Below are 26,080 nucleotides of genomic sequence, written 5' to 3'. Positions count from 1 at the left end.
TGGAGAAGGTCTTAGGACTAATGGCACAATGAAAGCTTAACACTGCATGGTCCTGGGCTGAAGAGCAGCAGGGCTTCTGCCACTTTGAAGATGTGCAAACTAGGAAGTTTGCTCCTTACATTTCTATTACTTATGTTGTCATCTACTTCCTTATATGTCTGCAGTATATGTACATTCTTCATCAGACCAAAGCAGGACTGCCTAGGACTCTCATTTGAAGCACTACTGCCTGGCCATTTAGAAGGGATTTTTGACAAGGTCATTATGAAAGACAAAGTCATTCATATATCTTAACAATTGTGTACCACATCATGATGGACATCCAAGGAGGATTTTAACTTAGCACTTAAATAAAATTGGATTTGTCTCTGACAAAACTCTTAACTTTTAGTGAAATATGCCCATGGGGGCACAGAATATGTGTGAGTGGGAGGGTGGGGGAGTTAAAAAAAAAGTTTGTGACCCCAACTGAATGTATCTGTGTTTGTGTTTTTGTGCAGCTGGACAATCCAGATGAGCAAGCAGCCCAGATCAGACGAGAATTGGACGGGCGTCTCCAAATGGCAGACCAAATAGCCAGGGTAAGAAAACTTTGGAGACATTTGCTGGAGGATTAGGCTAAAGTCCTACATAGGAAGCATATTTGTTAAAGGTCATCAAAAATAAAACTGAGAAACAGAAAGGGGGCAGGGGGTATAAGTTCAATCACCTTGACTGACCCCTTGCCTCTTTTTTCTCAGCTCAGCCCTCCCAGACAAAGCACCTTACTTGGTACACAAACGCCAGCCTTGCCTTTCTTTGGAGGCCAGACATATACTTCAACTGTCTACACCATTCCACTTACATATGTATTTACCAAGCATTTCAAGTTGAATATATTCAAAATCTGCCTCCTTATATTCTTCCTCCCTCCATGTATACACACATCACATATTCGCCATCCAATTAGCATGGTTGTAACTGCCCAGTCATTCTCAAATATTTCTTGCCACGACTCTCCACAGCAAGTCAGCCACATTGATCCTGCCTCCTACATGAAGATTAAGTATATTTTGCTTTCTAGCAGCATTACTAATGTCTCGTCTTCTATGCATGGTTTTATAATCACCTCCTGATCATTCTCTTTGCCTCTGTTTCCTCCCTCTCTCCTGCCCATCTTTTACACAGTTGCCATTCTAAAGCTCATCTCTATGAACAACCATAATAGAGCATCAAAATCCTTTGATCCCCAAAGAACAAATCCCCATTTTCCACAGAATAAAATCTGGCTCTTTAGAATGTTTTTCAAAGCTCTTAATCTATAGATTATATCCTTCCTTATGATCTTAACCTCCCCATTTCAGCTACAATGAATGACTCTCTCAGATTATTTTGATCCCGTTCCTGCATTTAGCCTTTGTACCCAATGGTGTTTCAACCAGAATGACCTTCCTTCTCTCTTCCTCTTAGCAATCTCTCCTACTCAACTTTACTACTCAATTTAAAACCTTCTATGTTAGAACTGAAAAATTAGAACTATTCCCAACAAAAGAAATAAAAGATTTGAAGAATATAATGTCACAATTTTAAATAAAATCAAACTGCTGGTTCTTATAGTAGCCTTAGGTCACATATGCATATAAGGGGAGGAGGCTATGGTAGATAATAGGTAGTATATGCAAGTACAAATGTTTAACATATATCCAGTATCTTTATGATGGGGGAGGTCTCGGTGGTACCAAGGTCATAATTTAAGTACTACTTGTATGTATAACCCAGAGTTCAGTCTGATCCCTAGCACTGCATGCCAATCCCTGAATACTGCCAAGCATATGCTAAGTGTTCTCTAAGCATTGACAGACCTGAGAACCACACTGTCAGGCCAGTCATTGTTAGCATGACACCTATAGCAAAACTTTTTTAAGAAAAGGAAAAAAATCTCTTATGGCCTGAAGACATGCAAAGGGAAACTAAAGAAACATTTCAGAGGCATGAAAATTCCTGTTTTGTGCTCCAGAGTTTCACTGAAATGTTTTGCATCTTGTTTTTACATATGTCCAAAACAATGTGATATATGATATTTTATACTCAAGTCAACCTGGTACCTAAAAATAGTATTGGCTCAAGGGAATATAAAAAACACTTAAGTTTAAAAATCTTGCATAATATGGGATAAAATATAAATTAGGCTTTAAAACTTACTTTATATTTTAGGGTCTCCTCAGCAGACTGTTCCAAAAAATGAAGTTGATTTCCCATTCCATACTTATAGGCAACAATTACAACCATAACTAATAAACATTCATCCAATTTAAAATAAATAACACATAATACACATAGATATATATTAAAACCAAGGAAGTTTATGATATCTTAATTTCAATTGCTCATTTACTAAAATATTTAACATTTTAAGAACTTGAGAATAATTTTAATTTTTAAAAGGTCACAAATGAACAACAGTGCATAGGAAACTAAGATGCACATCACTGGAAAGAATATTAAGAGTCTCTCTGTCTCTCCAGACATTTCAGCAATTTAAGCTTTCTTTTAGAGACTCTGCACTTACTATTTTATGTTCTCCAAGACACTGAAATTTTCACTCTGCAATGATCACTTCCTGGTGCCATATTCACAGCTTGAGCCTTCCCTGACCAGTAATGATGTCCCATAAGTGGATACTGGATGAAAATTGAACCAGTGAATCCCCTTCTGTGACCTGTGGACTGTGGGCCAAGACATAGGGCTGTGTCTTCTAATCATAGAAAAATGTTTACATCCATGTTCAATTTTTCCATGTTGGGAAAAAAATTATGAAAGAATGAAACAAGCATACAGAAAGCAACAGAGACAGGTAATGAATCTGATATTCAAGATGTTCAAATTATGGATCTACTTTTTCTTGACTTTGAGCTGTATGTATGCTTTTCCCTCCATTTGATCAGATTTTAAAACAAATACATTTTTCCTTTGCCTAAATCAGTCTGGTAAATATGGAGGAAATTTGAGAAATACTTCATCTACTAAAAATTAAATGAGATCTCAAAGCAGATATCAGCTAGTTCATGAAGAAATATTTCAAATATTCAGCAAAGCACCTCTGCTTGTATTCTTTTAGCATGCATGCCCTGATTTTTCTATTTCTAGCATCAGAGTGAATTTTAGTGAGAGTGTGCAGTTCTACCCATATGGCTGAACGTCAGCTCCTGTAAATATCATAACCAGAAATTCCTGGATATAGATGTCACCCATCATACATAATTCACTCTGTTCTCTGAATTAAAAGATGGGTAGAACTGTTTGACTGTTTTCAAGTGGAAGTAAGAGATACCAATTCCAAGAAGCTTATGTAAAAATAAGGGATTGATTCTTGGGACCAAATAGCCAAGACTTCCCTCTGTCTCTCAATTCTGTGTTGAGCCAGCGTTTATCATTTTTCAGGTGGGTATCATCAGTGCTCCTGTGGTTCTACGTGTTTCCAGTGTTATCAAACAGGGAATCATTCAGCTTCTCTCTCAAATCTTTCTCCCTGTCTCTTCCCTTTCAGAAGCAGTTTCATGATCCAGGCCTCTGACAAGCAACTTGGCTAAAGGGCCAACTGTTTGATCTCTTATAAAAAAGGGATGAGGTTCTTGTTGAAGGAGGAAGCAGTGAAAGTGGGAATGTTACATAAGAAGTAGGGCTGTGGGTGGGACACCCTAATTGATAAGCCAGAAATTAATGGCTGCCTCTATGCACCAGATTTTATTCAGCATGTGCCATATTTTGTTCTTTGACCCTTCGATTCCCTTCTGAGAAAGACACTATCAATAAACCCAATTTCATAGAGGAGGCTAACGCAGAGATATTGAAGTACTTAGCCAAGGACATTCAGTGACTAGAATCTGTATTCTTAATCAGTAAGTATACTACCACTAGTAATATCTTCACCAAACCAGGACCTCATTTTCTCCATCACACCAGTCCAAGGATCCAACATGCTTTTCACCCCCCAGACTGTCACCCTACCTTATCCTGACCTCTCTGACCTGCTTCTCCCTCTCCCTCATCCTCTCCCTCTTCCTTCCAGTCCTTTGTTAAAGGTGTCTGGCACTAATGGGAAAATCCACATCAACTCTTAGGGAAATCCACATCAACTCTTTTTTAGACCTGTGATTAATTACAAGTGTTACAGCACTCCTTCCCAGGCATAGCAACGAGTAAGGATAAAACTGAGTACTCTGATTCCAAGTTTATGCTTTCTTTTCATAAATTAACCACTTTACTTAATGTTATTCTAAAGAATACAGTGAAACAACCAGATGAAGAAATATAGGAAAGAGTTTAAGAAGAATATCATGGCAAGAATTTCTGTCCCCATGGAACTGGGGAGTATTACTACTCTCTGCCTACAAGGATATGGTTACTAACCCAAATGCTCCCCCTACTGTTGTGATTTTGTGTTCTTTCTTACATGGTTATAATCAGTTATTAATTCCCTATCCAGACTTCCCCCCACTCCAGAAAAAGGGGACACTGAAATTTCTAAACTTCTATTCATGGTTTCATCATTCTGGTAACTGGCCCCCATCCAGGTGCCCAGCCTAAGTTGCTTTTTTTTCAACAAAAGTTGCTTCTAGTCATGTCTTTCTTGTGAGTAGTAATGTAGGAGACAAGCAGAAAGTTACAGGATTGCATCCCAGGACTCTCTCCTTGATAGATAGCCCTCTAAGAAAATCCTAATTTTCTTCCACTAAAATATACTGATTATTCCCTTCAGTTTATCCAGAAGCTCAAATTAACCAAAAGAAGTTACAGAATTACCCTCTAATTCTTATTCCTTTCTACTTGGATAACCTTGGAATCTGGAAAAGATATTATAAAGATCTTGAGTTCTCACCATCACTGTCACGGACAGACATATATCTGTCTTCATTTCACTGAAGAGATAGGAGGCAAGTACAAGGCAGCCTTTGTCCTTCCACATCCTCTACTGTAACCCATCAATTCGATCCCACCAACAGCTTGTGAATCATCAGAGAGGGCCACATAAGACCATGCTGTGAGCATCTGGAATGCTGCTTTGAAAGTTCCATAAAATGATCTAAATGCATTTTTAAAAATCTGGTAGAAAAGGCTGCTTAATCCTTGTTCAAACATTTCCCCAAATCCTCTCATGTTGATATTAAAATGCCCCCGAAATTCATCCAGGAATTAAGTCTAAGTTATTTCAATTGTGTGAACAGGAGTTGACATTGGAGTTTAAATAGACAGATTGTGGCATTAGTGCTTGCCGGGAACCAATGCCTGGAAACTGCCAGGAACCAATGCCTGGGAACCAAAATGTCAGTACAAACTGACCTGTGACTAAGGAACAACTTCTTCTTGGGAAAAATATCAAAGTACCTTTTGAAGGTTGCAGAACAATGCCCAGGGTAACTGCATCAGGGCCCACACCCAGTTTTGTTAAACGTTTGCATTCTTTGCATTCTGCCCACTTCCACTAGTGCTGCTGTGATATTTTCTACTCCTTGTAGCCATGTTTTGGGGTATCACTGTCATCCCGTTGTTCTTTGATTTACTCAAGTGGGCACCAGTAACGTCTCTATTCCTTCTCAGCCCTGAGATTTTAGCAGCCTCTCCTTACTTATCTTTCCCAACAACTGGACATTCTTTCAGAGTCAGGGGAATGAGACCTATCGTTACTGTTTTTGGCATATCGAATATGCCACAAGTATCTTGCCAGTTTCTGCCTGTGTGGATGGGATACTCTCCGTAGCTTGCTGGGCTCTTTGAGAGGTATATATATATATTTGTTATGTTTTGGGATAAAAATAAAGTATTTGACCTGATTATATAAGATAATTATATGTTATATATAATTATATAAGATTATATAAGATAATATACATAAGATAATTATATAGATTATATAAAAATAATCCAGCTTATACAGTGTTATTTGTAAAGCTCTGAGAATGAAACATCATTAATTTTTCAAGCTCTCACTTAAAAGTTGTCAAATGAATTTCTATGATATGCAGAGCAAAAATGTCCTTTCATGTCATAGAACTTTTGCAAATATTGAGAGAATATGCAACCAGAAGAGAAATAATATCCAAACATCTGATGAAAAAAGTAATGTTCTATACACTGCCAAAAATTAAATAAAAATGGAATCTTCTACTAGAAAAAAATAATACTCCTGTTTGCAAATTAATCTTGTTACACCTTCCTCCATTCTGCTTTTATGAATCAGCACCATGGCCTGATAGAGTAGGCCTAGAGGCAGGTTTGGTAAAAATCCAATCTTTTTTTTTTTAATTGAATCACCGTGAGATACAGTTACAAAGCTTTCATATTTGAGTTTCAATCATACAAGGATCAAACACCCATCCCTCCACCAGTACATATTCTCCATCACCAATGTCCCCAGTATACCCCCCCCTCTCCAACCCTCCCTCTGCCTCTATGGCAGACAATTTCCCCCATTCTCTCTCTCTACTTTTGGCATTATGGTTTGCAATACAGATACTGAGAGGTTATCACATTTGGTCCTTTATCTACTTTGAGCACACATCTCCCATCATGAACAATTTCTCCAACCATCATTGTCTTAGTTATCCCTTCTCTATTCCAGCTGCCTTCTCTCCCAACTCATGAGATAAGCTTCCAACTATGCGGCAGTATTCTGGGTCCTTGTGTCTACTGTCCTTGGGTGTCAGTCTCATGTTATTTTATATTCCACAAATCAGTGCAGTCCTTCTACTTTCTTTCTTTCTGACTCATTTCACTTACCATGGTACTCTCCATGTCCATCCACTTGAAAGCAAATTTCATGACTTCATATCTCCTAATATCTGCATAGTATTCCATTGTGTAGATGTACCAAAGTAAGAAACCAATCTTGATACTATAATGCCGGTACCCAAAGTGCCTCCTAGTATTTGTATTGCTGATTTTGACACATTTCTTACCAGATCTAATTTCTGTTGCTTAGTGAGCCCACACCTCTCTAATTCTTTCTGTACTTTTCACCAACTCCTGAACACAGAGAGATAAAGTGATGCTTAGGGACTGATCCAGGCTAAGTAACTCTATAGGATCTTCCCTATCATTATATGACCGCTTAGACTATAGACTCCATTTCAATCTAATCCTGCTAATAATTTAGTTATATTTTTTACTTTTTTCCCACCAAAATAAATAAATAAATAAATAAATGGCAGCACTAACCTCCAAGGATTATTGGAGGGATTAAATGAGGTAAAGCACATAAAATGTTTAGATCATTCTCAGTACACAGTTAGGATTCATTGAATGCTAACTAGCAGTATAATCTATACTTTGGTTTCCACGATTAGTTTGGTGGTGGTCTAAGCAGTGTTGATGATTGCATGATGTCTGACACATATATGCAATACTGCATGTGTATGTAGAGAAAGATGCATATTTTGTATATGTGTGTAAATACCATTATATGCACACATGTATGTAAATATATGCATATTTAGCCAGCAGGCAGTGGTCAAATGTACAAATATTTGTTATTATTTTTATATAACAAACTGTATGGAATTTAACATATCCACAGAAGAGATATGTTAAATTCATATCCATAACAGTGAAAATATAGGGGTCACAGTGATAGCATATTGGGTTGGACATTTGCCTTGCATGCGACCAACCCAGGTTTGATCCCCAGCACCCTATATAGTCCATAAGCCCACCAAGAGTGATCTCTGAGTGTAGAGCAAGGAATATGCCAGATGTGGCCCAAATATAAAGGGAAATATATATATAAAGGAAAAAATATATAAAGGAAGAAAAAAAAACCCAATGCAAATGTCGAAGCTGAAATTCAGTCTGGTGAAAAAAAAATCAGTCTAAAATCAGAAGGCTCATAAGTAGCAGACCCATGGTTCAAAGTGGAGCCTAATTCATAATGTGGTTGGATAATATTTCTTGGTAAATTTTTGAACTCTGAGCATGTCTTGTCACTTTAAAAGCCTCAAAGGTATCTGGTTACTTTCTGTGCTCTAACCCCCACACCTACACCCATTGTCTACACCATCCACAGTACCCAAGAACCATAGGAGTCCAGAAAAATTGTTTTTTTTTTACATAGAATGGTCTAAATGACTCCAACATCACAATTACTTTTTAGACCCAGTAGCTCATTGTCAGTGAGTTCCTGAGTATAGAAAGTATCTCTCTCCCATGTCTTTTATTCTGATCATTTGCCAGTATATGTTATTTGAACCCTTGGGAGCTAAGGATTTTGAATGCGTGTATCCTTGGCAATTAAAAAAGTTATTATAATGGTTACCAAGTTTTTCACAATGCAGTTGTTTCAGGCATTAAATGTTCAACACCAATCCCACCACCAGTGTGCACTACCCTCCATCAAAGTCCTGTTTCCTGGGGCTAGAGGGAGAGCACAGCGGGTAGGGCATTTGCCTTGCACGCAGCTGGCCTGGGTTTGATTCCCAGCATCCCATATGGTCCCCTGAGCACCACCAGGGGTAATTCCTGAGAGCATGAGCCAGGAGTAACCCTTGTGCATTGCTGGATGTGACCCCCCCCCCAAAAAAAAAACAAAGTCCTCAGTTTTCTTCTTACCATTTAGCCTGCCCTCCCCTTTGGGGGCACAAGCAAATTTACTTTATATTGTTTGTTACAACCAACTGTGCCATTGCATCACTGTCATCCCGTTGTTCATCAATTTACTTGAGTGGGTGCCAGTAACATCTCCATTTGTCCCAGCCCTGAGAGTTTAGCAGCCTCTCCTTACTTGTTTTTCCCAATGATTGGAGACTCTTTTCAGGGTCAGGGGAATGAGACCTGTTATTGTTACTGTATTTGGCATATCAAATACACCACAGGAGCTTGCCAGGCTCTTCCCTGCGGGCAGGATACTCAGTTACAACCAAAAGGCAAATAAATAGAATTATCAAAATTTAGGCCAGTAAGAGTCAATTTGTGATAATTTTATATGTCACAGTGATGTTACTAAAATGTCTGAGGATCTACTGTGCTGGTTTGTGCTACTTGAGCCTTGTTATTGTTTAGGCTCATTGGTTTGGTAGGCTTCTATGCAACTTTCTAATCAGATTTTCTGTGACTACTGGGCTGACGGTACTATGACATTTTGAAATGTCAGGTAGAAGCAGAGACAGTTGTGCCATCCAGGAGCTATGGATTTGGAACAATTTGGTGGCAGAATAATTTTATGAGGTTCGGTTTTGGAGCTGGACCGTTTCTATGTCAGAGGATGTCAGGTGTGACTGTTGGCTATTATATACTCAGGCAGAAAGGGGAATCTGCCTGCCCCCATTCTGAGAGGGCCCCAGAATTTTCAGCCCAGACCAGTCTACGTGACTAGTTGCTGGTATCATGTTCTTTTGGAGCTATGACACTGGACTGTTTATCTCCTTGGTATATTTTTTTAACATACTTTACCTTCTATGAATAAAAATGAATATACACAAAAGTAAATGGCTGAAAGCTATTAGCACTTTCAAATCCTATGCTTCAGTGTTCAAAACATCCCTCAGTGTGACTGAGCACACACAAGTAGCTTTTGTGGGAATTGCCCTTGGGAGGCCAGCTTCATTGAAGAATGTTATCAACTGAAAACAAATATCATGGCCAGCAGACATTCTCTTTGGAAAACTTTGTCCACCTGTTTGTGTTGTGTTTCATAAGGCAATATGAATAAACAATCCTTTTGTCAAGGCTAATTTACTTTTATGCTTGGAAAAGGAGCAGTCGAGACGGATGGCTATATTTTTCTCATTTTGGCACAATTTCAGCCTTGAAATGTGTTTGTAATGGATCTGCGGCTGAAAACTCCCCTCAAGAACCTCAGCCTAGATTGACAGAGCGCTATTTCTTCTCAGACTCAAGTACTCCAAGCAGAAAAATAAATGCCCCTGCTTTCTCTCGCACAGTTCAATTTTATGAGTCTCTTTATGATGTCATTAGGAACTGTCCAAGTTTCAGAGGAGTAATCATTCTTTGGATTTTTCCAGTATTCTGCTGTGTCAATTTTGTAGACAATAACTTTGGCCCTGTATGGAGCTATCTTTAATCACTGAGTCTTATTCAAAACCTTGTGAAAAAGTGAAAAAGTTCTTGATTGAGCCTCACAAATGAATGTAGCAGAAGGGGCTACACTAAACAAATCTTAAGGTTTCTCAAGGCTGATTGGCAGGGAAGAACCCGCTTCACAGACACAATGGTTTTACTTTCCATCTCCATGACAATTACAAGGCCATTAGCTGCCAGTAAAATTCTGAGCTACCCCTCACCTACTAACCCAAGAATGTTATATAGGTATGAAGTTTGCATCCCACAATGATGGACCTTCTGGTTCTTGGGATATAATGTTTGCTGCTTTATACCCATAATATGACTTGGTGACTTGGACCCCAATGGTACTCTTGGACTACAGACCACCCACTTCATTTCCCTTCCCTTCTCAAGTCAGGCCATGTTCAAAACATTTAGAAAATATTTTGTGATGACATAAAATTATATAAATCTGGGTTCGTGGTTGACTATTACATTTTTGGTGAAAAGAACAGAGTCATGAGTCAGTCTCAGCCGATTCATCCTGGTGGCAAAAGCTTTCTCTTTGATCAAAGTGCCCAGCAGTCTTCTTCGGAAAGTCAATCCCTCTGTCTCTCAGAAAGAGTATCTCAGGTACTTTCATTTCGACATCTGCCTTGAAGCTTCCTGATAGCTCTTTACCCATAGGACAAGAGCCTTCATGATCTTTCTGTGCCTGCCTCTTATCCAGGCATGGTATTCCCTGTATCACTGTATCACTGTCATCCCGTTGTTCATTGATTTACTCAAGTGGGCGCCAGTAATGTCTCCATTCGTCCCAGCCCTGAGATTTTAGCAGCCTCTCCTTACTTGAATTTCCCAACAATTGGAGGCTCTTTTCTGGGTCAGGGGAATGAGACCTTTCAGGCATGGTATTAGAGGCAGTAATTGTTTCCTTACAGCCAAATCTTCACATGTCCAAGGTCTTTTTCTTATAGATTTCATTCTAATTTCTGAGTTTATAATTTCTTCCTATTGAGTTCAAGATTAACAACATAAATAAATAAATATTAAATTTCCATTGAAAACAAACTCTTAGGCTTTGGATACAGAATTGATATTTCCAAGTGAAGGATAGAGAGTCATAGAAGAATTCTATGAACAACAGTGGAGATGTATTGGCATATTGGTGATGGGTGAGGTGTGGTATAGTAACAGGATACCCTTAAAACATATAAATCTTTGTACTCTTGTAACCTAATGTTACCTCAATAAACAGAAGGAAAGAAGGAAGAGAGGAGGGAGGGAGAGAGGGAGGGAAAGAGGGAGGGAGGGGGAAGGAAGGAAGGAAGGAAGGAAGGAAGGAAGGAAGGAAGGAAGGAAGGAAGGAAGGAAGGAAGGAAGGAAGGAAGGAAGGAAGGAGGGAGGGAGGGAGGGAGGGAGGGAGGCAAGGAAGGAAGGAAGGAAGGAAGGAAGGAAGGAAGGAAGGAAGGAAGGAAGGAAGGAAGGAAGGAAGGAAGGAAGGAAGGAAGGAAGGGAGGGAGGGAGGCAAGGAAGGAAGGAAGGAAGGAAGGAAGGAAGGAAGGAAGGAAGGAAGGAAGGAAGGAAGGAAGGAAGGAAGGAAGGAAGGAAGGAAGGAAGGAAGGAAGGAAGGAAGGAAGGAAGGAAGGAAGGAAGGAAGGAAGGAAGGAAGGAAGGAAGGAAGGAAGGAAGGACACACACATGCTCACATACACATACACAAACCAATCCTCTTACATGTGATCCAAGAAGAGTTCTACCTCCCCAGTAAGGGATGGAAGTACATAACACACTTAGTCAGTTCATCATAACATAATACTGGCCATAGAAATTGATTCAGGGTATCTATATAAGTCATAATTTATGTGAGAATTATGGAATCAAAAACTTGTCATTTTACAAAGGCATATAATACAAAATGTTTACTCTTCCCCTAGACAGCATGATATAACATTCTTTTAAGGTTAAGACTTTAGCAACTATTTTTTATGTCAATAAGGGGAAACCCTACTAAATATAGAGCAAATTCAGAGGAAACCAAACCAAAATTTAGAGAAAAAATTCCTCTGACATCTCCTATCTGAATGAATCCTGATTAAAGCCTTGCCAGAAGCTCTCCTGTCCCACAATGTATTCAAGCCTATAAATTATTTTTATTGTTTAAGAATTTCAAGTTAGATTTTTCCCAGTAACAACATTAAAAGTCAAACTGACTTTTCTTGCCCATCACCAGATCAAGATCAAATATAGGACAAAACTGGGAAGGGCAAGCTCCTATTTGAAGTGGGAAGTGATTCCTTGGGTAGATTGTCAAAGTACTCAGACAATTTAGAGATGAGGAAACAAATAGCAATGCTAAAGTATATTGTTGTCAACCTGGCTCATGAGCAAAGAAGGAAAAACGTGGAGACCTGCTCTGCTACTGAATTACTTTAACTACTTTTCTAAGGAATTTTAATCATTTTGCATTACTTTATTAATGTTTTCCATTTTTATTGAAAATAGTAAGTATTCTTAGGAAAAGCCATAGGCTGTGTTTGAAATACTTCAAATGAGTTCCTTTTGAATTATTCATATGAGAAAAATCTCTATATATCCTAATATCAGATATCTTTTTGCATATCTTAGAAAAACAACTAGCTGCATTTTGATAAAACAAAAAACTTGGCTCAGAAGTAGAACTATAATAAGACTTTTGACTTTTTTTATGGTAATACATGTTTATGTATGTTTCTGTTTCCTACCTGAAAAGATTTATGTAGCTTGAAGGCAAATAACTGTCTACTCAACCAAACTGAACATTTTCTAGCATGATGAACAAATATCTGGGCAAATTTGTGTGTGAGTGTGTGTGTATGTGTGAGTGTGTATGTATGTATTTTTAAATATATAAATATATATAAAATCTTTTCTGGAATATCAGATATGAAATCTTTTATATATTTATATTCAGATCTTTATTTACTATTCTGCTTTTTCTCATTCATGCTTTTTTTTCTCCCATTTCTACTCAAGGAACGCAAATTTCCCAAGTTTGTCTCCAAAGAAATGGAAAACATGTACATTGAGGAGCTGAAGTCATCAGTCAATCTACTTATGGCTAATTTGGAGAGCATGCCTGTGTCCAAAGGCGGCGAGTTCAAGCTCCAGAAACTCAAACGCAGCCACAATGCTTCTATCATTGACATGGGTGAAGAGAGTGAGAACCAGCTCTCCAAGTCAGATGTCGTGCTGTCTTTCTCCTTGGAGGTAAAAAACCCAAATTCTTCAGTTTCCTGGCATAGCCAGCAGGACCTGGGTAATTAGATGCATCACAATCAACTTGTTTTCCTTCTTTTACCCCAGGAGCAGTTATTAAAATGAGAGTTTGCTAAGTACACAGGTCAGCTAATCAGCAAGTCTTTCCCCTTATCCAGGAGTCCATACTTTTCTTAAGGAAATGTAGCCTTAGGAACTGCCTATTAAAATTAATCTCATTTTAGTTTCCCCATCATAAAATGGCAATCAAAGATTTTCTAAAGACCTTGTGCAATTTATAAAACTTACAATTTTGTCTGCCTAAGTAACAATTAGGAGAGAAGTAATCAATCTCGCATCATTTCATGGTGTGCCGTAAATTTTCATTCTGATCCTTTCTCCTATCTACTTTCTTACTGTGGTGGAGCCTAATTTTTGGTCCATTGCATCACCCAGGGAAAGAATCTATAAGGCAAGATATGTGACAGAATGCATAACAGAATACTTTAAGATGTTAAAGTATCTTAAAATATCTCTGGTATTACTACTCAGATGTCTTGTTTTATGTATATGATCTAGGGAGTTTATCTGATCTAGCTACATCAGAATTACCTGCAAAGTTGATTCAGTATGAAGATTCCTAGAACCAGTCAGGCCTGTTGACTCAAAGCTGTAGATGGTAGGAATACAAAAAAAAAAGGGAAGTCATTTGGGGAAACAAAATTTCAAAAAGTTAAACATAAAATTGTATTCAAAACTCCATTGGTAGGTACCTCCCCATGTGAAATTAAACCACAAGATCCCACAAAAACTTGTTCACAAATGTTACAGTAGTATTATTTCTAATAATACCAAATTAAAACTATCTAAATGTTTATCAATTGGTGAATAGACATAGTCAATATAGTATTGTAAATCTCTGTAGGGTGAAATACTCTTCAGAAATCAAAAGGAATGATTTACATTATTAAATTAACTGACTTATGTTAATGTTCATGTGAATTAGGAAACGTCTGAAATAACTGGATTGTATACCGAAATAGGTTAATTATATGACATATAAAATCACTGTCATCCTGTTGCTCATTGATTCGCTCGAGCGGGTACCAGTAACATCTTCATTGTGAGACTTGTTGTTACTGTTTTTGGCACATAGAAAATATACCTTAATAAAGTTTTCAGCTAATAAAAAGAATTCTAGGGAAAGTACATCCCTGAAAAGTGCATTTTAATTAGCTACCCAGGTATTTTCTTAATATTATAAATTTGAACATCATTTATAACTTTTTAAGTCACAACCTATGGGTGGTGAAATTATAGTAATGTTGTACATCAAACTGTGAATACTAACACTATTGTAGTTATGTTATCTAAATGTTAAAAAACATAAATATAAATCAATTTTTAAATAAAAGAAATTCATAGGAGTTTACATTGACCATAGATTTCAGAAGACTAAGAGAATAGCTCAAATTTCCATAGATTTAATTAGGATTTGTAGAGACTAAATTAATTTTCTAGAACATCATTAAGGCTTGCTGTGAATTAACTGCAAGTAATTTGTTTTGCTGTGCTCAGTTCAGCTCACGATAGTCACATTATAGTGTTTTCAACATGTATTTTGCAGTCAGAAGAGACAGTGCTCAATTATATTTAGAGAGCTTGATATGTGAAAAAAAATCATCAGTATAATTTCACAGAAACTTTTTTTAAAATACTGCCACACAAACTACTGAACATTTTTTTTAGGTGTCTTAGAATTTGATTTCTGCCAATTAGAGGTGACAATATATTCCATCTTGCCTCTAGTCTTTCTACAGAAAGGGAGATGAAGCTTTTAATCTGTAATTCTGAATTCCTTACCAATACTCAAAATAGTGAAGCTGGTTATTTGATATATGCTTTAGGTGACTCCCAACCATATGCCTACATGTAGATGATTCAATCAGGCTTTAACTTGTACAGAATGATATGCCCTAGGGCTTCCAAATACTTTTCCATTAGAACACAACATTGCACATCATACCAAAACTGTCAGCAAAAATCATTGTGTTTGTACAAATATATGTGTGTTTGGGGTACCCAGAGAGGGAAGGCAAGATGAGAAAGAGGGCTGATTAGATTTAAATTTGTTGTTAGTGACATGGGGTCATGGGGGATATTTTATGACAGAACTTCATGGCAGGAAAAGAAAGAAAAAAGCTTTATTTTATCTGCAGCAAGGAAACTGAGTTCTAATCTGTCTGGTAGCAGGACCTTGGGCAAGACACATGCTCTGAAAGAAAGAAGTAGGTACTTATAGAAATAGGTATTTCTAGAAAGCTATGGAAACCAGGTGCTATGCTGTCACTGGTTTAGTGAATCCTCAAAATTGTCTCCTGAGGAATTTACAGATTCTTTCCCATGTTTACACAGCCAAGGAAGATGCAAATGTAGGAATTGAACTCTCATCTTTTAAATATCCCATTTGAGTAGTTTCTGTACCTCCCCTTTCTTTTCGCCTGTACTGTTCTTTCTAATGTTCAACTTGTAATTAGGCATCTCATCTCATTTGATCTTCACGATAGCCCAGGAAGGAGCAAGATAAGTAACATTGTCTGCCTCCTTACAAATGAGTTAACAGCCTCCTGAGATTTGAGGAGCAAGTCTTTTGCCCAGCATCACATGAATAGTACACTGGCTCTAGGGTGTGACTCCTGGAGCGAGCAGGGTGACATCAGCAAAATCAGGGAAATTGTTAGAAATGGAAAGTCTTGAGACCAGAGAGAGTGCAAGGTTAAGGCGCTTACTTTGCACGCAGCTGGTTGGATCCCCAGCAATGCATATGAATGCTGAGCAACACCATGAGTGCTTGATTCCCCAGCATAGAGCCCAAAGTGAGCACTGAGCACTGTTGACTATGGCCCCAAAGGGGTGGGGGGATGAATTGAAAAGTCTTGGACTCTACTCAATATCTGGGAATGTTCCTCCAACCCTGTCACTGTCATCCTGTTGCTCATCAGTTTGCTCGAGTGAGCACCAGTAACATCTCCATTATGAGACTTCTTGTTACAGTTTTTGGCATATCGAATATGCCACGGGTAGCTTGCCAGGCTCTGCCGTGTGGGCGAGATACTCTTGGTAGCTTGCCAGGCTCTCCAAGAGGGGCAGAGGAATCGAACCTGGGTCGGCCGCATGCAAGGCAAACGCCCTACTCGCTGTGCTATCGCTCCAGCCCATTCCTCCAACCCTAGCAGGTAGAATGAAAGCTCCAGTTTAACAAACCATGTAGGTGATCTTGCTTCACACTAATAACTTAGGATCATTGGTCTCCTGAGCAACACAACAGTGACTTGTGAGCCCGTCCTATTGCACTTCCTTGAATCGAGTCTATTATTGGTCAACATCCCTCTCAGTATAGGAGTGTCATTGCTTTTCTCAGTTGAGTGACTTGTTTTAATGTACCTCCCTCCTATATGTCTATGCTGCAAGTCTCTTGTTTCAGATTTTTAAATCAGTAACTCTGTCCTTCCCTTGCCTCCTCTCCCCACCCTTCAGGCTGATATGTGAGGGGGCAGTCTGAATCTGAGAATAGCAGGTGCTTTAATGGAGTTTGACAGTAGTGGTGGGAAGTGGGAGGAATTGTAAATGATACATTTTGGGCCATCAAGACTCCAGCCTGGTTTACCCTTCAGCCGAGAACAGAAAGCACAAGCACGCAGCTGCAGACTTCCTTTTGTTTGGGACTGAAGAAAAAAAAAGAGTCTGTTAATTTTATACCTCTCTTTTCCGGTTACTGTCAGAATTTCTAACTTTGAGTCTGATTCAGAATCAGTATCTGGCATCACTGGGCTGGGGGAAGATGAAGTGGCAATGGGCCACAGTGAGTAGCAAATGCTCTGTTAGATAGAAAATATCTTTCCAGGTTGTGGTAGCCCCCTCTAGTGCCTACTATCACCTACTCAAAAGCCAAATGGTATTGGCCCTTTTTCTTTTTTTTTTTTCTATTTTGCCTTTTCTTTTTTTTTTTTTTAATTGACTCACCATGAGATACACAGTTATAAAGCTGTTCATGATGGGGTTTCAGTCACAGGATGTTCCAACACCCATCCCTTCGCCAGTGTACATTTCCCACCACTGTCCCCAATATCCCTCCTGCCTCCCCCTCCCTATGACAGGCATTCTTTCTCTCTCTCCCTCCCTCCTTCCCTCTTTCTCTCTCCCCCCTCTCTCCCCACTCTCTCCCTCCCTTTCTCCCCACCCCCTTTCATTGTCCCTTTTATTAACATTTGAAATATCACTTACTTTACTGTACAGAGAAAAGTGAATTCCTGTCTCTGCTAAGTGCTGAATTAAAAGCTGAACTGCTTCAGGCAGAGAGATAGTTAAGAAGGTGGAGTTCCAGCTTTGCTTTCAGGACGCTGCAGTTTGATTGCTAGCACACACACCTCCACCCACCACCCACCCCCGGCTAAGCATTGTTGATTGTGGCCCAAATCCAAAAATAAGAAATAACAAAGTTGGGATATTTTTGTGTGGTTGGTTGGTTTTCTTGAGGCAGGAGACACCCTTGGTGATGCTCAGGGGTTATTCCTGACTCTGAACTCAGGAATCACTGCTGGCAGTGCTCAGGAGACCATCTGGGATGCTGAGGATTGAACCCAGGTAGCCACATGCAAGGCAAGCATCTTACCACTGTACTATCTCTCCAGCCCAGAAGTTGGGCTATTTTTATATTTAAAGAAAGTAAATATGAGCCTATTTCTTTGAAGTAAATAAAAATGAACCTATGTGTTTAACACAGAAAAGAGTCATCATTTTATTCAACGTATCTATCATCTGAACATCTGAATTATTGTACTTTGTCTTTTCAGAAGGTAAGGATCTCCACCCTGCAGAATTGCATTTTCAGATTTGTCTGATCCTTGCAAGGCTGGAAAAATCGGTCAAAGGCCACGAGTTATCTGTTGGCTTACTTTGTCACTTCCACTCATCGATTTACTCTTACCTGAGATGCTCATGAACTTTGGAAATAACCTCCACTATGTGGAATTCTCTTGTCCAGGTGGTGATCATGGAAGTTCAAGGCCTCAAATCATTGGCTCCTAATCGTATTGTATATTGCACAATGGAGGTGGAAGGAGGAGAGAAACTTCAGACAGATCAGGCCGAAGCATCAAAACCAACGTAAGTTACATTTCTCAGAGGCTCATCTCGAAGAATTTTGATCTCATTGACTCCATGTTGGCCTACTACAAATTCATGGTCTGGTTTCCCTAGATGGTTTTAGAAGACATGAACCTTGCTCATTTTCTAACAAGATGACTTGACTATGGTTTTATTTGGCAGTTTTAACAGCAATTCCAATTTCTTTAGAGCAAAGAAAGGGAAAACTAGAGGGAAGTTAAAGAAAATTAAAGAAGCCATTCTTTTTCTGGAGACTGTATATAGTCACAGTCATTAATACAATGTGACGAGAGTTTAACATAAATTTGTCTTATATTTTCTAAATATAACTGATTATCACATAAGCAACTTATTTTTCAAAATATTTCTCTATAAGCCAGAGTAATATATATGTATATATTTATATATGTGTATATTTATATATATAAATATGTTATATATATAAAGCAGCATGTCACTTTTGGCACAATGCATCAAGTCAACACATATTTGTGAAAATCTCACTAGATGTATCCAGGGGCTATGTCATGGAGGAGAAAAGTAATGCCATGGAGCTTACATATTAAGGATATCAAAAATATTCAGATATAGCATTACAGAAGAGCACTTTGAGAGATGATATCATGTAGATGTGAAACTATTTGTGGGAATCAAATCTGGGAAGGTCGTTTTGAGAAGTAGTAAGGTACCTAAGCTAACATTAGAACACTCCTACAGGGCATTGGGATTAGAAGGAGAATTCCAGAAGAGTCAGCTTGTGCAAAAGTTCTGTGGTCAGCAAAGGCCTCAGGGCATGGATAAGTTGAAAGAAGACACATGGGATTACAGTTCCAAAAACAAGATATGACATAAACTTCCAAGGAGGCAAGAAGTATCTATACCAATGGCCCACATCAAGGGGCCTTCCTTTGGCCATGGCGAGGAAAGCACAGAAATATGTGATTAGCTATATGTTTTGAGAATATCACTGAATGTGCTCTGTAGGGGGCTGGAGGGGCAGAGTTGATACAGAAGACCAGTTAGAATTCAATTGCCATGGTTCACTGGAGCAATAATGATTAATTCACCTAGGTCAATAGACTCTCAGACCTCAAAGATTGCTGAGGGCTCACTGTTCTCATTCTCTGCCCACTGTGTCTCTCTCTTTCTTTTCTATCTCAATTAAGTCAGCCTACACTAATGAGCATCTTTCTTTTTAATTATTGTTAATTCATAAGAAATTCATAAAAAGGGTATCCCCGAACTATAGCTCACTACCTCTCCACCCCCATTATGAGCTGTCTGGCAGAACATGAATAACTTACCAGGATGTTCAAATAAAATAGTTCAAAGAAAGCACTGAATGTTTCCTGGACTAAAAAAAAAATCTGAGGGCATTGTATGCCTTCAAGTGGTTCTTCACATGAATAGGCAAAGATCTCAGATGCTCAGAAGCTGGGCAAAATTAATGAGTATCTGCAGGAGGGAATGAAAACCAATGTGATTGTCATCTTTCACCCTTCCTCCCTCTTTGTAAACTTATGTTTCCAACTGGAAATGAATCCAGCTTCTTTATTATCATTAACGAAAACTCATTTTCGTCTCTGTCATTCTAGCTAACTCATTATTAATGCTATTCTAGTATGCTGCATCACTCATATGTACTTAAAACACATCGTGTGTGTGTGTGTGTGTGTGTGTGTGTGTGTGTCTGTTTTGGAAGGAACCTATTTTGTGTTTCTTCCAAACTTTTAAGATGATAAACTTAAGACCAGGCCACCAATTAGAAAAGGAAAGATAATGCTCTGATTATTCTGACAGGCTTCTTTTTCAGGTTATTTTTGTAGGAGTTTGAGCCACATCCAGTGGCACTGAAGGGAGGTAGAGGGGCCTGTAGAACCTGTGGCTCCTGCGTGGGAAGCACTCCAGCCCTTTAAGCTTCATGGGGGCTTTTATTTTATTTTTTTATTCAAAGCACAATTCATATCATTTTATTGGGGTTAGAGGTCTTAGTTACCAGGGTAAATGATGAGCTGATTTTCATGTACTTATGAATGTTTAAAATAGAATTTCAGATACAAATAAATATGGAATACTTGTTTTAAACTACTCAAAGTACTCATATTTCACATATTTACTCATTCATGCATGTACAGTCTCAGAGTCACTACATAAAAATGTAACACAAATATTTTGCTCCTCTAGCCAGAAGTATAATTTTTATTCCTCTTTAATTGCTGAGTATTGCCAAAACCCCACAGAGGGTTTGTTATTTGTTTATAATATAAGTACAAACGCAGTCTTCATGTCTGAGGCAAGTCAAATCAATAAGTAATGGATACCTCAAGTGTGGTGTTGAGAATGACTGAGACTAACTCTGAATTCAGGAAAGACAGAGGGAGAGGGGAGAAAGGCTAGGGAAGAGGGGGAGATTTTAATAAGATCCTAAAAATGAAGTCTCAGAACTAAAAAAATCTATCGATTCTTATGTTTCTGCCCATTTCTTCTTTTAATCTCTCTTTAGACATCCTATAACCTCTGTTGCTCTTCTTTTTAAATCTACAATTCTTTTCCTGAATTATCTTTGACGTGGTCTTTATCATAGTTCAAAGTCTTAGATTCCTTCTGCATTCAGTTTTGCTATTGGATGAATGATTCTATTTGGTCAGATCTACTTTCTATCTCACTCCCCAGTTCTGAGAAATCCAAATCGTCTCATTTCTTTCCTTTGATATGTACATTTCTTCGCTTTACCTTCCTTCTCTATTTACAGTTTCTCTCCTTGCTAATTTTCCACTGTTGTCTCTCCTACTTAATTTTGATGATCTCCAAAAGCATCCTTTTGAGGATTATCTTTCATCAATCTCAAAACTTCCAAATCATTATATGATAAGTTTAGCTCTTTTCCTGCCCTATTCATCTTATGAATCTTGTATTTATTCTTCCATCCAGCTGATGTCAATTTAGACTTTATACATTCTAAAACTAAAATTCCTTCAAGCCTACATTTTACTCATGAGTCCTATTGTTGCTGCAACCAAGTATTTCCACCCAGTTACTAGAAAATTAACAACTTTTCCTAAAATATGTTCACAGGAAAGTTAACTTTTGTATTTTTTAGTATAGTCACTAGATCTAGGACATAGTACATAAATTTTTCCAAGTATCCATTTTTAAAACTATGTATAATACTCCAAGAAAAACAAGGCCAAGAAGGATGGCACCATGGTTAAGTAAGTTTTAGAAATACAAAACCTTATTTTCAAGCTAAAATACACATTATCATTTTCAAGGCTCTGAAGATTTACAACAGTGACTAAACCTGTTTAATTTTATTACATCATGAATTCTCCTATTTCAATGAATGTCTATTGGTACACATTGGAAATGCTGATCCAAGTTATTCTGACATAACTCTCCTCACCTCCTTTATCAATGCCACCTCATTTTTCACACTAGGAACATGCCCAGCATAGCCATTACTTAGGATCAGGTGTGTAATATAAGTGAGTTTGTAAATGAAATAGTTGAAAAATATGGTGGAGGAGGCCAGTTATCCTCTTTTTATCAAACTCTTTGCCACAAGTTGATTATTTTCATTTTGATTATTTTAGACATGTTATTTAGTCTTTCAATTTGAGTTTCCTCTTCCCCTGGGTTTTTATATTTTTATTATTATTTTATGGGTTTTTTTTTTGCTTTTTGGGTCACACCTGGAGATGCACAGGGGTTACTCCTGGCTTATGCATTCAGGAATCACCCCTGGCGGTGCTCAGGGGACCATATGGGAAGCTTGGAACCAAACCCGGGTCGGCCACATGCAAGGCAAATGCCCTGCCCGCTGTGCTATCGCTCCAGCTCCTTCTCCTGGGATTTTAGTGTGAAAAGTGAGGACAGTATATGATCTAAACCTTTTAAAAGACTTTTTTTTTCCAAAATGTTGCCTCTAGATGGGGGACACAACTCAGATGCAGAGCACTGACCTCATCTATGTGAGACCCAAGCTTCAATCCTAAGCACTACAGGGATGTCTGTATCTATATTGCTTCCATTTGTAGCAAGTTATTTCTGCATTTAGTGGGCAACCAGTGGGCATACTGAAATTGAAATAATTAAAATCATGTTTTTAGGCAAGCAATTTCAGAAAGAAGTCATGGAAATGGAGAAAGAAATTGCTTTATAGAGTCAACATCCCAGATCATTTTCTACCTTCTATGAGTAGCACTGCACTGCACTGTCATTCCTTTGTTCATCGATTTGCTCGAGCGGGCACCAGTAACGTCTCCATTGTGAAACTTATTGTTACTATTTTTGGCATATTGAATATGCCACGGGTAGCTTGCCAGGCTCTGCCGTGCGGGCAGGATATTCTCGGTAGCTCTCCGAGAGGGACGGAGGAATCAAACCTGGGTCGGCCGTGTGCAAGGCAAACACCCTACCCACTGTGCTATCGCTCCAGTCCAACTTCTATGAGTAGAGCAGAAAATTTTTCTTGCCATAAGACAGTGTTTTTGCAAAACATGGCAGGCACCCTTAACTACTGATAGCAGAGATGATGTTCAATATTATAGAGACATGCCTTTGATAAACATTAAATCATGTAAGAAGCATGTGACTCCTTTTCCATTTGTGTTTTAGTTTTTCTGATAAGGCCAAAGAGAACATTTTGATTCGCTACTAGTCGGTCTTTTAACACTTTCATAGGACTCGGACTCAGAGCCTGAGATGGCAATACCCTCCACTTAAAATTTAATAGCATTGTATAGATTTTATTTAACAAAAAATATTTTCTGTGTCTTGACCTTTGAATGAGTTCAATGGAAAGAGGGTATCTTTCCTGAATGACTTTTTAAAATTTTAGACAGAATAAGTGGCTGCTTGCTTGCATGCCGCCGAATTTAGTTCTATTCTTGGTATCACTGATGGTCCTTTGGACATTGACAGAGCCAGGGGGTAGTACCAAGCACTGGTGGGTGTGGTCCAAACTCTACCCCCTGAAAAAACAAAGAAATTAGATAGAAAGAGGGTTATGAAAGGTAGCCATATTCATCCACTCACAAATGTGATGGAATTCTGTCATTGTATTCAACTTTTGCTGGCTGTCAGCCAGGAATACCCTAGCAAAAGAGAAATTGGTTTATTTACAAGTAAATAAACACAGTAAAATATAATAATTGGTTGTCATTGTTATTTCCTTCTCCTCATGGTTGTTGGTGCCACTCAGGCTTTTGCATCAATTACATATGTATTTATTTTAATAGAAACAGTAGCATTTTAAAAGTGAATAAATTTAAATATATTATATTAATTAAATAATAGCACAGGTGGTACATTTATAGGATAAAGATCATTGTAAAGGTAAATTGTGTTGGTACATGGAAATGGCAAAGACTGAGAGTATGGTATGCAAATTACTTTAATTTGGGGAAAATAAGGTAAAGAAATGTAACATGCTCTTTTTGTAGAAGATACACTTCAAAGTGACTGCCTTTCTCAGCATATTTGTGTAGTGCAAGTTACCCTCTAAAATAGCATGCCCTGAGGATTATATAGCAGAGAAATTTAAGTAATTTTGCTGAATAGAAGACAGTTTGAGTTAGGAGCCCAATAATGTGCTAACTTATGTGAAATTACATTCTTCTGAACTGAAACCAAGGATGCCACTTGGCATTTGATTATTTAACAAGTTTATTATTCCATGACAAGCCATGGGTTTCATGACATATGGATTTCATTATTGTCAGGAATGCAAAAGCACAATCCAACTATTTTTGCCATTTTCTAAGGGAATCAAAAAAGTAGAATACTGATCTTGCTATTGTTATAGCATTTTCAGTAATACCTATTTCTTTTAAATTTAAAATTAAATAATAACTTTCTATAGATATTTTTCTTCATGAAATATATTATTTATGGGGCTGGAGTGATAGTTCAGTGGGTAGGGCATTTGCCTTGTACATTGCCTACTGGGTTTGGTCCCCAGCATCCCATATGGTCCCCCAAGCACTGTCAGGAGTAATTCTTAAGTGCAGAGCCAGGAGTAACCCTGAGCATTACCAGATGTGGCCCAAAAACCAAACAGACAAGCAAACAAATGTATATGTATATATATATTTTTTTCTAATGGTACAACTCTGAATGGGTCAGTTTTATTAGGCCTGAATTATTCATAGACATGGAACCCCCATTAAATCGCCCCCACAGCAAGTTGGTAACAGTCAGAAATTTAAAAACTTAAAAAATTTTTTCTGCATGTTTAAATGAAAATAAAATATCTGCCTAAAATGCTTCTTTGAAATTTAAAATCAGGGAATGATAGAAGAGGTAGCCTCTTTCTGTCCTTCAACAAATGCATATACATATACATACATATATACACACACATATATACATACATATACGCATATATATATAAAATCCTTCACTTTTTTCCAGCAGGACCTACCATTGTAACTAGTATAGATCCATCTTGACTCAGAAGGTGTCCTTTCTAGTAAAGAGCTAGATAATTAGCAAAGAAATTTGTGAAATAATAGCAGGCTAATGAACAGATTCTAAAAGAAATGAATAGTCTGATGGAAGTGCTGGTTACTCTAGAGATCAAAGAAGTCTCTGCTTCAGGAATCAACCTGAAGGATGAGAAGGAATCAGCCATTAAAGAATCAGGGCAAACACTCCAGGCATAGGACATAGCAAGTACAAGATTTGTGTTTGCGTGTGTGTGTATTTTATATGTGTGTGTGTGTATATATATATATATGTGTGTGTGTGTATGTATAGATATTGTGTGTATATATATGTGTATATATAAATATAAATATGTACATATAGAGAGAGAGAACAGTCTCAAGAATAAGAAGACCTCAGCTATGGAAAACTAATTATCAAATGCTTCATTGGCAGCAGGGCTCTCTTTCTTGGGGGAAGACTCCAACAATAGTGAGTTTTGTGTTGAACTATGGAAAGTAATCAAGGTAAAGAGAAAATGAAGTGAAATTTATCAATTACACAGGAGGGGAAGGGGGTGGGGGGGCGGGTGTTGGGAGGTAGACTGGGGTCTTTGATGGTGGAGTGTGGGCACGGGTGAAGGGATGGGTGTTTGAGTATTGTATAGCTGAGACATAAGCCTGAGAACTTTGTAACTGTCCACATAGTGATTCAATAAAATAAACTTTAAAAAAATGATTCATACATGAAACACAGGAAACATCTAGATTATTTCTCAAAATATAGTGACTTTATTAGGAATATAAAAAAAAAGAATAAGAAGACCTATATAACCCAGGATTTGAAATTTACTCCAGTACTATAGAAAGGCCACTGGAGTGTTTAAGCCAGGGAGGATGTAAGATTTTCATCTGAAAACCTGAAAAATCTTTTTCCTAAAGTACATGTGCAACAGCAGGTATCCTGGTCAATACATATTTAAGAAGCATCTACTATTTTCTAGGCATTATTAGTAGAGTGAGGATTAATATAAATTTGGCCCTTGGATTTGTATAGCAGTAGAGTAAATTTGGCTGGAATAATCCAAGTGTCTGGCCACAGTGTTATACTCTTGAGTCTCTGCTTTACCTGTTGAGAACTTCAAAATCACCACATGGGGGAAAAAAGTGAGGTGGCCTAAGAATCAGCCTCTTTTCTGTTCACCCTTCTTGACACATTC

General features: G+C 38.0%; 1 protein-coding gene across 9 annotated transcripts in view; it reads left to right on the top strand.

Annotated features, from left to right (window-relative positions):
• CADPS (calcium dependent secretion activator) overlaps nt 1-26,080 on the top strand; it is a 527,814-nt gene that overhangs the window by 241,778 nt on the left and 259,956 nt on the right. For all 9 annotated transcript variants that reach the window (XM_055134465.1, XM_055134464.1, XM_055134468.1 and 6 more), the window contains exons 4-6: nt 501-581; nt 13,048-13,281; nt 18,314-18,435. In XM_055134465.1, coding sequence (XP_054990440.1) covers nt 501-581; nt 13,048-13,281; nt 18,314-18,435 — 437 coding nt within the window. The remainder of the gene's footprint in view (nt 1-500; nt 582-13,047; nt 13,282-18,313; nt 18,436-26,080) is intronic.

This window comes from Sorex araneus, chromosome 4 (assembly GCF_027595985.1).
Source record: "Sorex araneus isolate mSorAra2 chromosome 4, mSorAra2.pri, whole genome shotgun sequence".
Taxonomy (NCBI): Eukaryota; Metazoa; Chordata; class Mammalia; order Eulipotyphla; family Soricidae; genus Sorex; species Sorex araneus.
Note: the sequence above shows the minus strand (reverse complement) of the source record. Positions and strands in the feature narration are given on the sequence as shown.